Raw genomic sequence first — 21208 nt, forward strand, 5'->3', positions numbered from 1 at the left:
TTTTTTACGGGGGGGGCAAACTTTAAAATCGCCAGACTAATTTAATGATTTTTTTTTTATATTATACAAAAACAAATTGAATAAATGTCCCTGTTAGAACAGTGAAGGGAGTTTAGTATTAACCATGGAACTATAAACTATGTTTATAATTTCATGTGTTAACAGACGAATTCCATTTTTATTGTGTTGTCCAACATAACTCAAAAAAGATGTAATTGACTAAGTTTCAGAGTGCGTCAAACGTACGAAAGCTGCATAACTGAAGACAACAAAGAATCCAGTTCAGTCAAATCTAATCACTTTACGTCAATCTTGAAGCGAAGTGCTAAAATTAATGAAAACAAAATATGTATCGTTAGCGTATGCTTATTGCCGTAATGTATTTTGAGGGGTTCTTTTTGTATTTTACTTCACTGCCGAAGTCTAATAAGTCTAGATTAGTAAATAGACCCACCTGCATTTCAGTTCTTTAATTGAATGACGAAAGGCAGTCGTACTAGTATAAGAAGGTCATTGTGAATAAGCACCGTAAACAAAACAATCAGATATATATATATATAGATAGAATTTTTTATCTAGACAAAGGGGGAATTCTGAGATCGTTTGGATATGTTTGATAAAAATGTTCGATGCAATTGTAAAACCAATCATGCTTTACTGCAATTTGGATGAGCGAGAACATCAACAAATCGCATCTTATGGCAAATACCTACTAAAAGTAGATAGCAAAGCAAGTAATTTGGCAAGCCTACTAGGGTTTGGAAGGTATCCTCTCCTAGCAACAAGCTTAAAATATATGATCAAATATTGGATCAAAATAAATAATTCTAACCCAAATTCGCTAGTACATGAAGCTTACAATCTTGGAATACATCTTGATAAAAAAGGAAAAGACAACTGGGTAACAGACATAAAACAAATTTCAGAAAATTTAAATATGGGAAATATTTGGGAAAACCATAAATCTTTTGATGACAAACAAATCACTGAAACAGTAACGCGCAAACTAGAACAATCCTTTGAAATACATAGCACAGAAACATTACACGATGACAATAAAGGTAAAAACAAGTTACGAACCTATAGGAAAATTAAAACATACCCTTCAAATCGAAACGGGCAGATATAATAGCATTTTAGCGGAGGATCGAATTTGCCCAGTTTGTGACAAACAGGAAATTGAAAACGAAAAACATTTTCTTCTCAATTGTAATCTATACAAGAAGGAATGAGAAATCATGATCAAGAATATTAAATACAATAAAAGCAACTTGGGGACGGATGACGAACAACTTACAGATATACTAAAAAGTAAAAATGACAAAACAATGAGCTAGGAAAATTCATCCACACTTGTTTCAAATTACGACAAGAAAAAATTCTAAAATGCCAGATGCCACAATCAACCAACCAACCACTAAATAATTTAATTTTTTCTCTCTTCTTTTCTTCATTCAATTGTCTGTAAATATCTTGTATTTTTTTGCTATCTTTTTGTATTACTTTATTGTATTTTCAACTAAGATCCCACTAAAGATAAATAAAGATTATTATTATTATTATAAACATATAATAACATATTAGCGGTTGGAAATCATCTGACCAATCACAGTAATTGTGATTAGTTCCGACTTTATAATGTATACGAGATGTAATTGGTAACCAGTGCAGTGATTTTAGAAGTGGACTGACATGATTCGATTGCTTTGATTTACAAATTAACCGGCCAGCTGAGTTTTGAACACGTTGTAGTTTGTTTGTGATAGTGAGAGGACAGCCGGCCAGTAGATTATTACAATAATCTAGACAAGAGAGTACAAATGCACATATTAGAGTGTTGGTAGCATCAGGGGTCAAATAAAGGCGAATCGAACTTATCTGTATCAGCTGAATGTATGCCGCCTTACACACATTTCCGACACGTTGTGACATATTGAGACTGCTGTCTAGTGTAACACTAAGATTTTTGACCGAAGTTACAAAAAGTATATGTGAACTGCCAACAGTAATTGAGGATGGAAATGATGATTTTAATGCCAGACTTGGTGACATAATTATCATGGCCTCAGTTTTACTGTCATTTAATTGAAGCTTGTTCAGTGTCATCCATTTCTTGATACCAATGATACAGTTTTTCACTATATCCAGTGTTGCCTGAACGTGCTCTACGCTGGTTGCTTTGTATAGTTGGTTGTCATCATCTGCATAAGCATAGTGCTGTACAGACACAAATAAGACACTGATGAAATAAAAAAAATATACGCCGTACACCAGACTCGAGTGAACATAACTTTGAAGACAAATCATGTAATCGTGTATGGGGTTACTTGGAATATTTTAGATAAATGCGTGATTTGTACACAGTAAAATCCGTAATCAATGACCATTTTTCTGTATCTTTGGGTTTCCCGGGGAATTGTAATGTACTAGTATATATTTTTATCTCACAATCGAAATTAATCGATCCTTTTCCCCCTTTTTTTATAACTTTTTATTTTACATATTATATGACAACATAATATATATACGTTAAGATGAATGTCTTTAGTATCACCCTTCTCAGCAGCTGGATATACTACAAAATGAAAGTTCAATCCGATATGTCCGTTTTTTTTATGCAATACTGCCACCAACGACACATTTGATGAAAAGACGAAGTAACGAGAAACGATGTTAAACGAGACTTGTGGTTGGCGAGAGCGAAACAGTTAGTTACCTTGGTAGTACGTCGTTGTGCGAACATTTCTGGTTAGTGTTAGACCTTATAAATAACGGAGAATCTCGCTGGAATATAACGGAATTATATTTACGTGCTTCAAGTTGTTGACTAGAAGATTTTTCACCATGTTGATGAAAGAGTTCCGAGTGTGCATGCCGCTGACTGTTGAAGAGGTAAGTGTGAAACTGTTACTTCCGTGGTTCGGTAATTTCATTCATTCACTGCAAACAGCCCGGCCAACAACTTGAAAAGACAACTCGATGGTACACCTATTTGAGTTTATTTATCGCCAGTATTCTCACAGTACTGGCACGTCGAGACTGAAATGACGATGCATTAGCATCGTTGAATCGTTCGACGAGATTATAAACTTAATTGATCGTATTTGCACGGAAGACGAGTGTATGTACGATGTGGATATGGTGCTAGACTTTGACTCGTGGACTGACTACCTTATTATATAGGGCACTGTCTATTTGTTGAGTTCCGCGCGCCCTTGTTTATGACTCAGTTTGCCGTAGTGTTTACACGATGACATTGGACACTGCTTATACGACCTTGGTAACGTTTAACACTAGATTGTTCGTGATGGTAAGACTATGTCAGCAAAAAAATCCTTGATTTTCGCGTACTTTGCATACTGGTATGTAATGTCTCATAGTTACAATATTAATTTTTATTTTTCTCGAGCAAAAGAAACGAATAATAAAATAAAATAAAAGCAATTTCAATTCTAAAATCATGGTTTCATATTTATTTTTATGTTAAAGTTCCTTTAATAGTGTGTATGGGATCAATAAAATAAAAATATAATACACATTTTTTGTAAGTTGTAATCAATTTTAGAAGTATTTTTTTATTATTTTATTATATCTTTATTACACTAAAATGAAAAAACAATGTTAATTTCATCTTGGAAGAACAAAAGTAAATAATTAGTATTCTTGATGGTAACAAATTTGCTATCAGTAAAATCAGGAGTTTATTGCTGAATTCAAAATATAATTTCTGTATTACAAGTATATGTCTTTATTTAGTCATTGAAGTGCTGCAGTTGTCATGCAGCACATGTTTGAATTTTGTGTAAACAAACAACACTGCATTGTATATGTGGTTATTGTTCCCATTATAGAACAAGACACTGTACAACGTCTGTAGCATTTTGAATGTTACATGGTAAGAGTTACTGGTGTATAAGAGTATATTAATTTACATTGATTACCATATACTTGCATACAAGCAAGTCTCAGTACTATGTTTGCTGAGATGAGGTTTAAGAATGGCTTAGTTGCACTACTGCTATAAGACCTATGTTTATCTATAAAGTTTATACCAGAATGCAGCAGCAAATTCCATTTCAGTTGGTGTTGTTGATATTGTAATTTTTGTTTTTTATGTGGGCGTGTTGCCATTGACAACTAACAATAATAAAGTAAAGTACCTGCTTTTAGTGGCAGTCTTCACAAATAATTACGTGTTCAAAAGAAGACATAATAATAAGCTAAGCTGCTGAATATTAACCAAAATGTTTGAAATTAGAAATAACAATGACTGACATTTTACTTTAGTATAATATCATTTATGTATTGTATTTTATTGATGTAAAGCCATAGAAACTATTTCTAAGGATGCAATAAATTTATTATTATATTTTTATTATTTTTCAGTATGATTTGATTAATTAGGAATCGCCTATTTAGAAAATTTATGAATCAAATTACTGAAATTGTTGGCAGATACTGTTCTGTTTGTGGGTTCACGACAGCATACAAACATTGAGCCATTGACAAACCTGAGAATTGTTTGCCTTTACCGTTGTGTGTATTTAGTACATTGAAGATAGCTTTCAAAACACTGAGCTCAGCACAGCAAGTGCATCAAACTACCTGGATTCCTTGTGGTGTTTTGCTTGATGTAAAATTTTTGTTTGTTAATTTTTTAATTCATAAAATCTCATTTAGATTAACTATTTTTTAATTATTTAATGTAAATAAAGAGAAGCAAACCCCCATCAATAATCATTTGGAATTCTAACGAAAAATAAATTTGTTTGTCATATAATTGAACTTGACTTTGTAGAGTGACATCACAACATTTTCTCCCTTGTGCAGAAAAGATAAACTATATTAAGAGGTACATTGTATATGTGAATATCCCCAGTCAATGCATTATTTTCCAATTCTGTGCTTGTTTTATATAACATTAATCAATGTAACTGGAGGGGTTTCTCATTGAATCCAACATAGTAATCTGTGCTGCTTGATGGATTTTCAATATATACAGTGTATGTTACATTTTAAGTAGAGTTACAATGGACTCCATGGTAAAGTCATATATTCAACAGAAAAAAATGTTTTTGTGCATATTTTATAATAATCCTTTTCCACCAAGGAGTTGTTTATGAGAAAAATGGTGACATTTTTTTGCACCACATGAGATGAAGTTTGTACTAGTGAAATTAATGCTAAACACTTAAAAGCCTGCACAGCCTTTAATGAATTATGTATCTGTTCTTGCTATCTCACTGACTCAAAGACTGGATTTAAAGGCTTGGACAGCCTTTCATGAATTACGTTTCTGTTCTCGCTATCTCACTCATAGCCTTTAATAAATTACGTTTCTGTTCTTGCTAACTCACTGACTCATAGACTGGATTTAAAGGCCTACACAGCCTTTAATGAATTATGTATCTGTTCTCGCTATCTCACTCATAGACTGGATTTAAAGGCTTGGACAGCCTTTAATAAATTACGTTTCTGTTCTCGCTATCTCACTCATAGACTGGATTTAAAGGCTTGGACAGCCTTTAATAAATTACGTTTCTGTTCTAGCTATCTCACTCATAGACTGGATTTAAAGGCTTGGACAGCCTTTAATAAATTACGTTTCTGTTCTCGCTATCTCACTCATAGACTGGATTTAAAGGCTTGGACAGCCTTTAATAAATTACGTTTCTGTTCTAGCTATCTCACTCATAGACTGGATTTAAAGGCTTGGACAGCCTTTAATAAATTACGTTTCTGTTCTCGCTATCTCACTCATAGACTGGATTTAAAGGCTTGGACAGCCTTTAATAAATTACGTTTCTGTTCTTGCTATCTCACTCATAGACTGGATTTAAAGGCCTGCACAGCCTTTAATGAATTATGTATCTGTTCTTACTATCTCACTGACTCATAGACTGGATTTAAAGGCCTACATAGCCTTTAATGAATTATGTATTTGTTCTCGCTATCTCACTCATAGACTGGATTTAAAGGCCTGGACAGCCTTTCATGAATTTCGTATCTGTTCTTGCTATCTCACTCATTAGATGGATTTAAAGGTCTACACAGCCTTTAATGAATTACGTTTCTGTTCTTGTTATCTCACTCATAGACTGCATTTAAAGGCCTGCACAGCCTTTAATGAATTACGTATCTGATCTTACTATCTCACTCATAGACTGGATTTAAAGGCCTACATAGCCTTTAATGAATTATGTATCTGTTCTTGCTATCTCACTCATAGACTGGATTTAAAGACCTGGACAGCCTTTAATGAATTACGTATCTGTTCTTGCTATCTCACTGACTCATAGACTGGATTTCAAGGTCTGGACAGCCTTTAATGAATTACGTATCTGTTCTTGCTATCTCACTCATTAGATGGATTTAAAGGCCTACACAGCCTTTAATGAATTACGTATCTGTTCTTGCTATCTCACTCATAGACTGGATTTAAAGGCCTACACAGCCTTTAATGAATTATGTTTCTGTTCTTGCTATCTCACTCATAGACTGGATTTAAAGGCCTACACAGCCTTTAATGAATTATGTTTCTGTTCTTGCTATCTCACTCATAGACTGGATTTAAAGGCCTACATAGCCTTTAATTAATTATGTATCTGTTCTTACTATCTCACTCATAGATGGATTTAAAGGCCTACACAGCCTTTAATGAATTACGTATCTGTTCTTGCTATCTCACTCATTAGATGGATTTAAAGGCCTACATGGCCTTTAATGAATTACATGTATGTTTCTGTTCTTGCTATCTCACTCATAGACTGGATTTAAAGGCCTACATAGCCTTTAATGAATTACGTATCTGTTCTTGCTATCTCACTCATAGACTGGATTTAAAGGCCTACATAGCCTTTAATGAATTATGTTTCTGTTCTTGCTATCTCACTCATAGACTGGATTTAAAGGCCTACATAGCCTTTAATGAATTATGTATATGTTCTTACTATCTCACTCATAGACTTGATTTAAAGGCCTACACAGCCTTTAATGAATTATGTTTCAGTTCTTGCTATCTCACTCATAGACTGGATTTAAAGGCCTACACAGCCTTTAATGAATTATGTTTCTGTTCTTGCTATCTCACTCATAGACTGGATTTAAAGGCCTACACAGCCTTTAATGAATTATGTTTCTGTTCTTGCTATCTCACTCATAGACTGGATTTAAAGGCTTGGACAGCCTTTAATGAATTATGTTTCTGTTCTTGCTATCTCACTCATGGACTGGATTTAAAGGCCTACATAGCCTTTAATGAATTATGTATCTGTTCTTGCTTTCTCACTCATAGACTGGATTTAAAGACCTGGACAGCCTTTAATGAATTACGTATCTGTTCTTGTTATCTCACTCATAGACTGCATTTAAAGGCCTGCACAGCCTTTAATGAATTACGTATCTGATCTTACTATCTCACTCATAGACTGGATTTAAAGGCCTACATAGCCTTTAATGAATTATGTATCTGTTCTTGCTATCTCACTCATAGACTGGATTTAAAGACCTGGACAGCCTTTAATGAATTACGTATCTGTTCTTGCTATCTCACTGACTCATAGACTGGATTTCAAGGTCTGGACAGCCTTTAATGAATTACGTATCTGTTCTTGCTATCTCACTCATTAGATGGATTTAAAGGCCTACACAGCCTTTAATGAATTACGTATCTGTTCTTGCTATCTCACTCATAGACTGGATTTAAAGGCCTACACAGCCTTTAATGAATTATGTTTCTGTTCTTGCTATCTCACTCATAGACTGGATTTAAAGGCCTACACAGCCTTTAATGAATTATGTTTCTGTTCTTGCTATCTCACTCATAGACTGGATTTAAAGGCCTACATAGCCTTTAATTAATTATGTATCTGTTCTTACTATCTCACTCATAGATGGATTTAAAGGCCTACACAGCCTTTAATGAATTACGTATCTGTTCTTGCTATCTCACTCATTAGATGGATTTAAAGGCCTACATGGCCTTTAATGAATTACATGTATGTTTCTGTTCTTGCTATCTCACTCATAGACTGGATTTAAAGGCCTACATAGCCTTTAATGAATTACGTATCTGTTCTTGCTATCTCACTCATAGACTGGATTTAAAGGCCTACATAGCCTTTAATGAATTATGTTTCTGTTCTTGCTATCTCACTCATAGACTGGATTTAAAGGCCTACATAGCCTTTAATGAATTATGTATATGTTCTTACTATCTCACTCATAGACTGGATTTAAAGGCCTACACAGCCTTTAATGAATTATGTTTCTGTTCTTGCTATCTCACTCATAGACTGGATTTAAAGGCCTACACAGCCTTTAATGAATTATGTTTCTGTTCTTGCTATCTCACTCATAGACTGGATTTAAAGGCTTGGACAGCCTTTAATGAATTATGTTTCTGTTCTTGCTATCTCACTCATGGACTGGATTTAAAGGCCTACATAGCCTTTAATGAATTATGTATCTGTTCTTGCTTTCTCACTCATAGACTGGATTTAAAGACCTGGACAGCCTTTAATGAATTACGTATCTGTTCTTGCTATCTCACTCATAGACTGGATTTAAAGGCCTACATAGCCTTTAATGAATTATGTATCTGTTCTTGCTATCTCACTCATAGACTGGATTGCAATATGGGCCAGCAATGTGATTTTGTACCAAAATAATTGACAGTGACACATCAATTAATTTAATGTAAATTAGATTACCCACAGTTATACATTGTATTATTTAAATTAAAAAAAAGTTCTATACTAGAAAATTTGTAAATAATATTTGTTGATATGCTTTGTAGGCTTGTGTATCTTATTGCTGTTCAAAAGTTTATTCACATTTTAATAAGTAAATTTCACAGCAGGGTTATATGACTGGTGTTAGACAGGAAGTCAAAAATTTTGGTGGATTTAAATCTCTGGTGAGTAGAAGATATATTTTGTAGGGGACCATTGGACTATTAGATTTATTACTGGGCTCTTGGTTTCAAAGATATGCTAGTCCATCCATTAATCTGATGGAAATCTCATGTTGATACAACGCCACATTTTTCGAGATATAAAAGTAAAACCAAAAAATGGTCATAAATAAAAGATAACAATTAAATATACCATAAAAAAAAAAAAAACTCAGTCACTATACCTACATTGAATTTCACTCGAATTGATCTGTCATTGGAGATTATATTTTTACAGTACCTTGCCATAAAAATGTATTTTTTCAAAACCACACACAAATTATTTAGTCCTAAATGTGAAGGCACAAAAATGTGTGTGTATGTCTGTTCTGTTGCAACATGGTACATATGTGCCATATGATAATCCACTGACCACCTAATTAGTTTTTGGGCGAAATCTGTGCATATTACCTCATTTGCATAATTACCTAGGTAGCACATTTTTAGATTTGTCCTGGTATATTTTATGAATTAACTATGAAATATGATACATGGCTTCTTTGAACATGGGCATGACTAGTCTTTTGTTCAAGTCTACCTAATTATTAAACTAATTGGCCCATTGTTTGGATTTCCATGTGTATTTAAATAGGCAGTTGATATATTTTATGAACATTTGGTACTTGGGTGCTTTGAGATGACTTTCTGACTTGATTAGCTTTTATACAATCCAAATCTAGGTTATTACTTAATTCTTTATTCAAACTTAGCAGGGTTTTTCTAGAAAAAAAAATGCAAGAGGGAGCACTGCAATTCAGCGGCACCACCAAGTGGGGGGGGGGGGAGATATGGTTCTCCCTACCAGGGTATGGAGTTTTAATTCTAAGTTAAAATGGAGCATTCTATGGCTTCCTTGGGGCACTTACTATCAGACAGGTCACAGTTGAAGACTGTGGCCACATGTGATCCCTGGTCAATCAGAATGTTATGGTTGGCAGAGGATCTGCTCCCCAGGGTAAGGGGGCGCATGGCCATGGCATGAGGGTGCTGCACCCCTGTTCCCTTGTTTAAAAAAATCCCTGAACTTAAGTATGAATATTACACATGTTAGGTTACTAAAGCACACTATATTTTTGTGTGATTTGATTCAAAATGGCCAACTAGTGGCCATGTTGGTTTTATTTCCATGTGTCCTTAACAATTTCCAGGGCATGATTTTGATCATTTTTGTTCAAAGTAGGAAAAAAATCAAAAACATAACAGTAATCATATGCACATTTGTCATTAACCATTTCTGTGGTGTGCCATGTCCAGTATTATTCAAACATGGTGTTGTATTCGAGGTTACTGATGCACATCAAGTATTTATACAATTTGATTCAAAATTAGTGCATCCTATCGATTTCAATAAAGCAAAAAAAGATTCTGGTGAATATTTCTTCAGATTTGATGTCTTTGTAGGTTTCTCCTAATATTAGAATGCATTGCATTCACAATCACTCAGTCTTACATACATGTATGGATTGTGTATAATCCCTCTTTTCCAATGATACAATACAAACGTATCCATTTAATTTAGTTTTTCTAAGGCCATTTCAAAGACTGGGAATGAGAATCCTTGATTTAGTATAAAATATAGTTTTATGTAAAAAGCATGATTTCTTATCTACGTAGTGTCTGATAAAGTGGGTATTCTGATAAAGTGGGTATTTCAATAGGATTTGTGTGTCTGCTTAGTGAAAATAAAGATAGATAAGAGCTACAAAATCCATAATAGTGGCTTAATCTCCACCGTTTTACTTATTTTGCATAGCTTTGAGATAGCTTTCTTAGACAGTAACGGTCATTGTAGTCATTCGATTGAAATATTTCTTTTATTGATGGTTTATAGATTACAGCTTACAGTGTATCAGTTTATAGACGAGTTCAAGTTCCCAGGCGTTTTCCATAGTTGCCACAATTCTCAACATCCTTGTGCTGGAAAGAGAGGGGAGATGATTTTTTGTCAATAAATTCGTTAATCTCAGTTTTTTGTATATTGAATGTACATGCTTGTACATTAATGTTGTCCCTCAGAAATATTTTACAAATGTATGTACCACTACGGATATGAAAAGGATATGAATTATATTGTGTCTGTATTTTTTTTTGAGTGTATGAATTTTGACTCGTTTTATATGTTGAATTTAAAAGTTTGTGAAATTTCAAAGGTAACGTTAAAAGCCTATAATATACACACAAGCCTGAAATTTGTACAGTAAATTAACCGCGTTAAACTGTGTATTTCTGCTGAACAACATTGATCCAAATGGTAGCTAAGCAACCAGGGAATTTGGGGAACCCCAAAACCCATCTACCTTTTAAGATTCAGATTTTTTTATGTGAATAGAACTTATACATGTAGTGATGATATTATTTTATTGCATAAATTTGGCAGTTGAACTGTATATTGTAGTTGAACATTAAAATATTAATCTTGTACAGGTACAATGTACATGTACATGTTTGTAATAATTGCATAGATTTTGACAAGACACAAGCCTATTAGTGCTTCTATATGGAAAGTATTTTACATTAAAGTCCTGAATTGTTTGATATCATAGAGGTATTTCACTTCTTATTGCTTTATTCTGTGCAGATACCATTTTAAAGTCTATACAAATGTTTTTTATTGAAATTAAATTTAAAACCTGACAGTCACATACACATTTAAGTCCTTGAAAGTTAACAGCTTAAAAAGAATGCTTCATGTAAGTTTTTGACATGTAGGCATATTTTAGTGCAAAGACAAGTGGCAATATTTCTTTTCAATTTTTTTCTCTATAATTAATCATTTAAGTTTTAGCCAAGTATGGTGAATTTTCTGTTCACTATTATTTTTTTGCTAAATATTGTCTAATAATATACAAAAAATACAAATACGATAGACACATTTTATCATTCAAAACCCACCTAAAACAATGTCAATTTTGTAATTCTTAACAGGAACAAGTACATTGTAAGATACTATATACCATTTTGTCACCCGCTGTCACTTACCAACAATGGTAAAATGCTCTATGTGTAAAACAGACAGTACTTGCTATTTTCACTTTTTTTTACATCATTATTTTTACATCATTTTTTACATCAATATATACATTTCATTTTCCTAATCCTTGTTAAATATAACTGATCAAATATAATAAAACATGAAATATAAATGCAAAAAATAAGGAATATTTGTGTGGTGTTCTACCTTAACACATCAGTGATTTCTATTTCCTGTTCACTTTATGGAAGAGGTGTGTGACCTTTGACCTCAATGCATGGTATCACTAGATTGTTGATAGTTCAGCAGTCTCCAACATCATTTATAGACAGAGAGCGTATATGCCACCTCTTGTGTTCCCAACTTGTTTCCATGCTATGTCCTCTAGCTCATCTCTAATAGAAGCATACATAAATCCCAAAATGTATTAATTGTATGCTGACTTATTTTAACCATACATGTAGACACAACTCTGTTATTTATATAAGTACATGTGCTGAAAAATAGAGCAAATATGGTGCAACTTATTGTTATCATAGGGGCTCTGTCATTCACTTAATCACTTGAGCTACTACTAATAGAGCGAATGCTGTACAACTTATTGTTATCATAGGGGCTCTGTCATTCACATAATTATATGAGCTACTAATAGAGCAAATATGGTGCAACTTATTGTTATCATAGGGGCTCTGTCATTCACTTAATTACTTGAGCTACTACTAATAGAGCGAATGCTGTACAACTTATTGTTATCATAGGGGCTCTGTCATTCACTTAATCACTTGAGCTACTAATAGAGCAAATACAGTACAACTTATTGTTATCATAGGGGCTCTGTCATTCACTTAATCACTTGAGCTACTAATAGAGCGAATACAGTACAACTTATTGTTATCATAGGGGCTCTGTCATTCACATAATTACTTGAGCTACTAATAGAGCGAATACTGTACAACTTGTTATCATAGGGGCTCTGTCATTTACATAATCACTTGAGCTACTAATAGAGCAAATACAGTACAACTTATTGTTATCATAGGGGCTCTGTCATTCACTTAATCACTTGAGCTACTAATAGAGCGAATACAGTACAACTTATTGTTATCATAGGGGCTCTGTCATTCACATAATTACTTGAGCTACTAATAGAGCGAATACTGTACAACTTATTGTTATCATAGGGGCTCTGTCATTCACTTAATCACTTGAGCTACTAATAGAGCAAATATGGTGTAACTTATTGTTATCATAGGGGCTGTCATTCACTTAATTACTTGAGCTACTAATAGAGCGAATACAGTACAACTTATTGTTATCATAGGGGCTCTGTCATTCACTTAATCACTTGAGCTACTAATAGAGCAAATATGGTGTAACTTATTGTTATCATAGGGGCTCTGTCATTCACATAATTACTTGAGCTACTAATAGAGCGAATACAGTACAACTTATTGTTATCATAGGGGCTCTGTCATTCACTTAATCACTTGTGCTACTAATAGAGCAAATATGGTGCAACTTATTTTGACCATAGACATACCTCTTTCATTTACATACATTTACAATACAGTACAACTTAATCTGACCTTATTTACATAAGCACATACATACACATTTACATACATTTACAATACAGTACAACTTAATCTGACCTTATTTACATAAGCACATACTTATTACATTCCCTGGATCTATATGCCTGGATTATACAGGAAAGGATTCATTAGCAGCTAGGGAAAACACCTTGAAAGTAGATTATATTACAGCTATATGTACATTGGATTAAAGTCTCTTCAACCATTAAAGCCTTATTCACACTGGAATTCAGTATTATCGACCTCAGGTCAGACATATGGTATATTGCATTGAAAATAGAAAACCATTTCAGTTCATGTTATATACCAGTAGGTGAAAAAGACTTAAATAACAGTTGGTGAGTTCCAACATTGATCTTAAAAAATCTAGGGTTCCATAGACCATGAAAAAAATCTATGGTACCATATTTGTTTTTTATTTATAATATTTAACTGCCAAGTGGAATCTATTTGCCAAATCCAGTATAAATACAATAAAATAAATAAATAAATGCATGCAAATTTACATCTCATATAAATAAATAAATATGGTAATTAGCATTTTAATTACAAATACAGTTGTGAGTTGTACTGACATAAGGTTCATGTACAATTTACTTAATTTTTTTAACCAAATTATTACTTCATTTTAACTTTGGAATTTATTTTTGCTGAAGGGATGAATCACTGAAAATAAAAACTAGTGAATTTTTCCATTTTCCTATATTTTACATTAAACTGAAAATAAAAACCAGTGAATTTTTCTATTTTCCTATATTTTACATTAAACTGAAAAAAAAACTCCATACATAAAGGTTGGTCAATATGTCTTCTCAGTGAAAATTAATTCCAGCTAAAATGAAGTATTTTTCAGTCATAGCATAGTGGTAATATATATATATACATACCAGTATATATCATAATGATACAGAAAATAACATTGTATTAGAAATACAAACCTAATATTACAGTATAGCACTATTATTATTGTTAAACGTCACAATTTAGTGAGCATTTGTAGGGATTCTAATGTCATGAAAGTTGCATTACTGAAAGAACTGTAAATGAAGTTTATATTGGTACAAACTTACACTTTACATCTGTCAATGTCCAATACATGAACTCAGTGTCATTGTCATAATAACGTACACTGTACTTGATTTTTAAAGCGCTCGTTTTCATCTGCACACATGGTTGACATATTGTTTTAAAATGTGCACAATAACAATTGTGTATGTTCTACTATTTTTAGCTAAATATGTGAGAAAAAAAATTCTTGTTTTTGGTATATGTACAGTCAAACCTGTTTAGTGATCATCGATATATGAAGACTACCTCTATATAGTAATAACCACTTTCGCAAGGCATATCAAATGAGCAGTCCCAAGGCATATCATATGAGCAACCTGCGTATAAAGACCACCTGCCTATAGTGACCACTTTTAAGCAGTCCCAAAGCATAACACATAAGCAACTGGGTATAAAGACCACTCGTCTTATGTGACCACTCCTTCAACTATATTTTTGCAGATTTGTCTTGCAAAATAATAATTAGCACTCAGTTAATAAAAAACAATTCAGTCCAATTTATTTGATTTTAATTTTTGTCAACTCAAATATATGTGACAATTATTTTCTGAAAGAAATTACAATAGAAAATATTATTGTCAGTAACACTTCTCAAGGGCGTATTTCACGGTCAGTGTTATTTACGAAAATATTTGTTTATAATTTTATAAATTAGCTTGGCAATTCCCACCCCAATTAGATATAATGTGTACATATTAAAAAAAATAAAATTAAAGATACACTAACAAAAATGAAATATTAATTATTATATAACCTGCACAAAAGTAATCAATATTTTTCCTTGCTAGAATGATGTGTAACTTCATATAGGAATCCTGATAAAGTTCACAGCTGGCAATTTAGCAATACTCGTATCATGGATAGTCAACTTCTTGTGAATTTGATAACCTAATGTTTTTAGGTTCATGTGCTGCAAGTTACAGAGCACATACCTAAGCGGCCGTTCCTCAGCAAATAATGAAGCGAAGACATTTTCAATGTCAAAATCGCAGAATTCTCCAATCTGGGAAGTTCGAATTACTAAATGTAGTACAGGACGACAAAGCTGAAATATTCAAGAACCAACACATTCCAAAAATTATATCTCAAAAGTGAATATTTATGGTGTATTTTAAGTCTAACCGGACCGGAAGTGGAAATTTGTTAGTATCGGTACTCTAAATATTCAAACATATTTTAGTATAAGGTAGTAATGAGTTGTGACCCATAATCAAATAATCTAACCTCCATATAAAGACCACCTATCTACAAAAAAATCAAAACACAAAATGACATTCAGATAATACCATAGTATAGTGCATTTACGCATTTTAAACAGTCCGAAAAGGGGAATTGGATTGACCTCTTATGGATTGACCTCTGTGCTGACTGGCGGCCATTATGTTTTAATGAATGTGGTTCTAGTGCCATATCTTTGACATGCTTTGACTAATTTTATATTTTTACCTTGCCCGTACCATCAAAGATGGAAGGGAAAGGTATATTAATGGAAAGATTTTGTCCGGCATTGTCGTCGTCGTCGTCGTCGTTGTCGTCGTTAATAATTGTTATTGTGTGCATGATAACTTTACTAATTTTATTCCAAACTTCATCAAACTTGGTCACCTTGTTCATCAGTATAAAGTCTTCCCTGAGTTTGAACAACAGATGTCCTGTATGAAAATATCATGCAAAAATTGAGAAAAACTGATAAAATATTTCGACTGTTTCTACTTGACTGATCACTGGTGATACACATCAAAGGTCACTGATCTCAGTGGAAATATGCATTGTTGTATGTGTTCAATGAAGCAAATGATTTATCTTGTAATAATATCCTTGGTAATGTATCTCAGAATCCCTTACTGGGTTTCAAAACCAACTCATGGAGAGATTGCACAGTCTGATACACATTTGCAAACCTACCAATAAATCTTTACAGAAAACAAGATGTCAGAAAATCAATATAGGCACTCCTATGAACTGGGTGCCAAACTTTGATCAAGATCTGAAGCTAATAGAAAATCTGTTTAGTTCAAAGTTATCAAATCAAAAACAATACATAAAAAATACATAAAAAGCAAAACATTTCATCCACATTTTAAAAAGAAAATTGTTCTAAAATATATGTATTCTGTATTTGACAAACAGTTCATTCGACAAATGAAAACTCACAGGAATATGTTTCAGCTATTAGAACAGAATGATAGTTTTTATAATACTAGTTTAAAAACTCACTTCAAACAAAGATTGCAGTGTTTGAAGATGTAGGTTCTCAGGAGGCAACAGTACTGTTGACTTCTCCCTCCACTGGACACCAACTAACTATTTAAAGCAGAGCTTGCAACATGATAGCTATTCATAAAGGGTGTTTTTTTTTTTACTTTTCATATAATACAGTAGTCACACAATGAGGCAGTTCATATTTGTCTCAGTGAATCATTAATTTTTGACAGACACCTGTACAAAATACTTGGACAAAAGCCAGCTAAGATTTTCTGTTATCTTGCATGTTTTATGAATCTATTCACGTCTAAATGCAGCACTTTTTTTTTGCAATGAGGCATGTTTTTATACTAAAATATCTGAATTACTTTGAATAAAGCTGGAAATTATGTCCCTTAAAATAATTAAACAAATAAGGCACCAATGTTTTTGTAAGATATTTACATCTTTAAAGGACATTCGGTAGACTGATTCCCCACTGTTAGTTCAATCCCAAAACTTTTTTGTATTCAAAATTAATTATGACAATGTATATTTATATTGAAACAAACTATGTTAAAGGGAATTATATTATATAGCAAAGGGCAAGGTCACCAGAGTTCAACTATGTTATTTATTCATTATATATCATGATATACAATTGTATTGGTATGACAATCCGATTCAATATGGCTGACCGATGGCCATTTTGTTTTAATTATGGTGTTCCAAAGCAATATTTCATGTATTTCTATTACATTACTATAAACAAAACTATATAACTTAGATTTGATAACTAACGAGGGCTGTGCCATGTATGGCTTGTTAATTTCTTCATGTCTGAAAAAATCCATAGAAAAATATTAATTGAGGACTGGTTGATTAAATATTAACAAAATTGTGTCATTGCAGACATAAATGTAATGTTGATTCAAAATACATGTATGTATGTTAGCTCATACATGTAGATACACAGCTACATTGTATTCAGTTCAACAAGCTAGTTGAAAGCTCATAGATACACAGGTATTCAGTTCTGCATGCAATTGCATATAAACTTTATTAGCTTTTATATTCAAGAACCCTCTCTGACAAATGAAGTGACATACAATAATAATGTAGTTTTAAGTGCACCCTTTTAATAAAAAAGTATAAATTTTCCTAATTGTCACATGGCACAGCTTACTCAAACATGGTGAATCAGCATTTAGGCTGCTATTTTTTGTACTGGTTTTTCTTCTAATGAAGATTGCTTTAATGCATACCATGTACATTTATTGTGTTCAAGGTCACACGGCTTATTTTCTAAACTTACCTTTACAGTCAAACCTCATTATTATGAACTCAGTTACAATGAAAAAAAACCACTTTATATAACAATACACAAAAGTTGGTTCCGACTTCCATTGTAATGTACATGTACATAATGATATTTTGTTTGTTAAAGCGCGGCTCCGCAATCCCAGGAATTGCACCAGTGCATCATGGGAAATGTAATTTGCATGGTCCGCCCAGTTGTTTACTTGGTACACAGCTGTTATAATTTCAACTGAAGGCGTTAATTCCGTAAGCTAACGTCATGCATTACGCTATTATCTGATTTGAAAGGACTTGCTGAATCCCGTTGTTCGACGTTCACTGGGCCTAAGCACCCTTTTGAAAGCCGTTTTCTGTGTTTGTTTCGCTCGTGGTCGACTGTAAAGCACAATTTCTGTAAATGGCGTGACGGCATTGTAAGGTTCTCTCTGAATTGAGCTCATGCCTTTGCTTTCTTGCTATTGTACTAATATGTTACAAGTGCGACCTTTTTATACAATGTATTTATTCATTCACTCGTACGTTACGAGTGCGACGTATTCATACTACGTACTGTGCTATGTTGCCGTGGGTTTATTTATAAATATAATTAGTACGTAGTTGCAACAAGCCAATTATTATTAAAAATCTAAATAGGCAAAGTTATGAGTAAATCAATATAGATACATCGAACATGCAACGTGCGGTTCATGAATAAATAGTTATAAGTAAACTTTTGGCAAAAATCTGTTGCCGAAAAGTCGGGGTATTAAATGGTGACCGAAACTTTCATTCACCACTTCTAACTTGAACAGATCAAAACAACATGGTAATTGTTGCCATTGCTTCCGCAAAATGGCTGGCACAATAAAACAATGGACTACTCTGTTATATTAACTGTACATGTATTTTTTATTTAAAATTATCTTTACATCGTTTATGTTTTACTTGTTTTGTCTAAAACATTTGCTGCATCAATCTGTTCCAAATATTCGCACGCCAAATATACGTCTTCGAAGTCAGGTTTCGTTTACCCGACCTCCTCCTCGGACTGTATCCCAATCTTCCAGGCGTGCCTTATATGGGTCATCTCTGGTACTGCAAAAATATGTGTCTTTCATTGATACAAACGAACCAAACAGCCCTTTTCAGGGCCAACAAATATTCCAAAAAGAGAACTACCATATTGTCAATTACTTGCATCATGAAAAAAACTGTAGTTTATTTGAATGACCTACACAATGTAGTTGTCGTACAACGTTTGCCATAATGTGTCTTGTCGGCTCGGCAATAATGACGTTATGCAACGTCAAAAAAACAAAAACAAAAAAAAACTTTATTATACGTATACGGCTGTGCAGCACGGGTCCGACGCCAAATATACATAAATATATGCGCGGCTCATACTAGTACGTGACAAAAAGGGCTAAATATTTCACTGCGGGGACATGTTTCAGGGAACATTATAATTTTTTGTGAGACCTTTCAATTTATTTATTTCGAGAACGAAGAGAAATTTGAGAAGCATACTCGACATATTGTAGGGGACGTATTTGGGACTCCCTCGACTCTTTTCATCGATATCAGAGTGAAACCCATTTTTTTACAGCCCTGTAACCGCGAATGTCTTTCTTTGCGCACACACACTACAGAAATTATTGGTATGTTTACGCAAAGTACCTCCCCTCTCGCGCACACCCCAGCTCGTGCGATTCGCACTCGCTCGGGTCGGACCGCTTCGTGGAGCGCCGACGATGTCCCCTGAGATGAACGGACGGACAAACAGCTCACAGCATATCATTTCTTATTAGCTCCACGATATCACTTACATGATCAACTCGGTAATTACATAAACATACCTAGAGATTGAACAAATAACTCGGGATTAACACCTTACATTTGCATAAACCCATGACTGACAGCCAGTTTGAGCAGTCAAAACGACTGTTTGAATCATGCTTTTCCGTCGCTTTTACGCGGAAATCGCACTGACATCGCACCGAACTCGTAAATTAACATCGCAGTTGTATCGCGGACATATTCATGTTTGTGTACGACATGAAAATAAAGCACCACAGGCGTTAAGATTGCCGAAAAGAGTGATTTTGCGGAGCACCCCGAAGAGATGTTTCACGCTTGAGTGTCATTTGCATACTGAAAAGTGGCGGCCATCTTTCCTTTTACACACCCAGACCCGCGGTTTAATAATGAACAAATTTTTCAGAAGTAAAATTGTATTTTTAGCCCAATGACCACCAACCAACATAGCTGACTTACATGTATAAATGAACTGAACTGATAGTTGCAACTGCAGCTTCTATTCTGGGAGCTGTCAGAATGATGTCAGTGTAAATAAGAACAAAGCAAATGTTCACACCACTGAGTAGCTAAAGGCTTACTGACCTCAGAGTGTCTAACCAAACTTGAGTGTGTCGTAATTATCTCAAATTCTTAGGTTTTAATTATCAGGATTTACAATTGAAAAGATTGCAATGGGCATGCTGTAAATTTCAAAACGTCTGAATGATCAGAGCTTTCAAATCTGGTATGTCATGTTTATGCTTCTAGAAAATTGGATGTGAAACCTGGTACAAATTTGAAAAAACTAATTTAATGTTTTGATGATGATTGAGCTCAAAGTATGCTGCAAATGAATGCGGTTCTCAGTTGTGAGGGATGTCAAACAGCTTCTGCAAAAATCGTCTACCAGTGCTTGTGTTACTGGTGTTGGGAAATTTCAAAAACCCAGGCTGTTTCAAGAACTTGAAACCACTGCCGTTGATTATCAAAGATTGTGGACATTTATTATTTGATAGTATGATAGAGCCATCTAGAGGTGAAAGGTTAGAACAAAAATGGTTGGAACAACCAGATTGGCTTGGGGCTATTTTATTCGTTTTGACTGTATTTATGTAATTTTGTTATTTGTAGAATTCCTTGAATTTATGAATTATTATATGTGAGCATACCAGTTAAGGCTATTATTATATATCTGAAACCAAAAAAAACAGAATCTACTTTACGAACGTGTTATCACTGACACGTTTCCTTTATTGGGAAATTGTGCGTCACGTTTATGTCTTAATCGAACACTTTCCTTTGTTTACTTCTACATGCTGCCAACACATATTGGAAATAGAA

The 21208-nt window shown here is 33.6% G+C and overlaps 1 protein-coding gene across 1 annotated transcript in view; it reads left to right on the plus strand.

Annotated features, from left to right (window-relative positions):
• Positions 1-2678: 2678 nt before the first annotated feature.
• The window catches only part of LOC102804523 (cytoplasmic phosphatidylinositol transfer protein 1-like), a 130900-nt gene continuing 112370 nt past the window's right edge, over positions 2679-21208 (plus strand). The window contains exon 1 of the mRNA XM_085502857.1: positions 2679-2892. Within this exon, the coding sequence (XP_085358983.1) occupies positions 2845-2892 (48 nt within the window). The 5' untranslated portion in view covers positions 2679-2844. The remainder of the gene's footprint in view (positions 2893-21208) is intronic.

This window comes from Saccoglossus kowalevskii, chromosome 8 (genome assembly GCF_978046115.1).
Source record: "Saccoglossus kowalevskii chromosome 8, keSacKowa6.1, whole genome shotgun sequence".
In the NCBI taxonomy this organism is placed as follows: domain Eukaryota; kingdom Metazoa; phylum Hemichordata; class Enteropneusta; family Harrimaniidae; genus Saccoglossus; species Saccoglossus kowalevskii.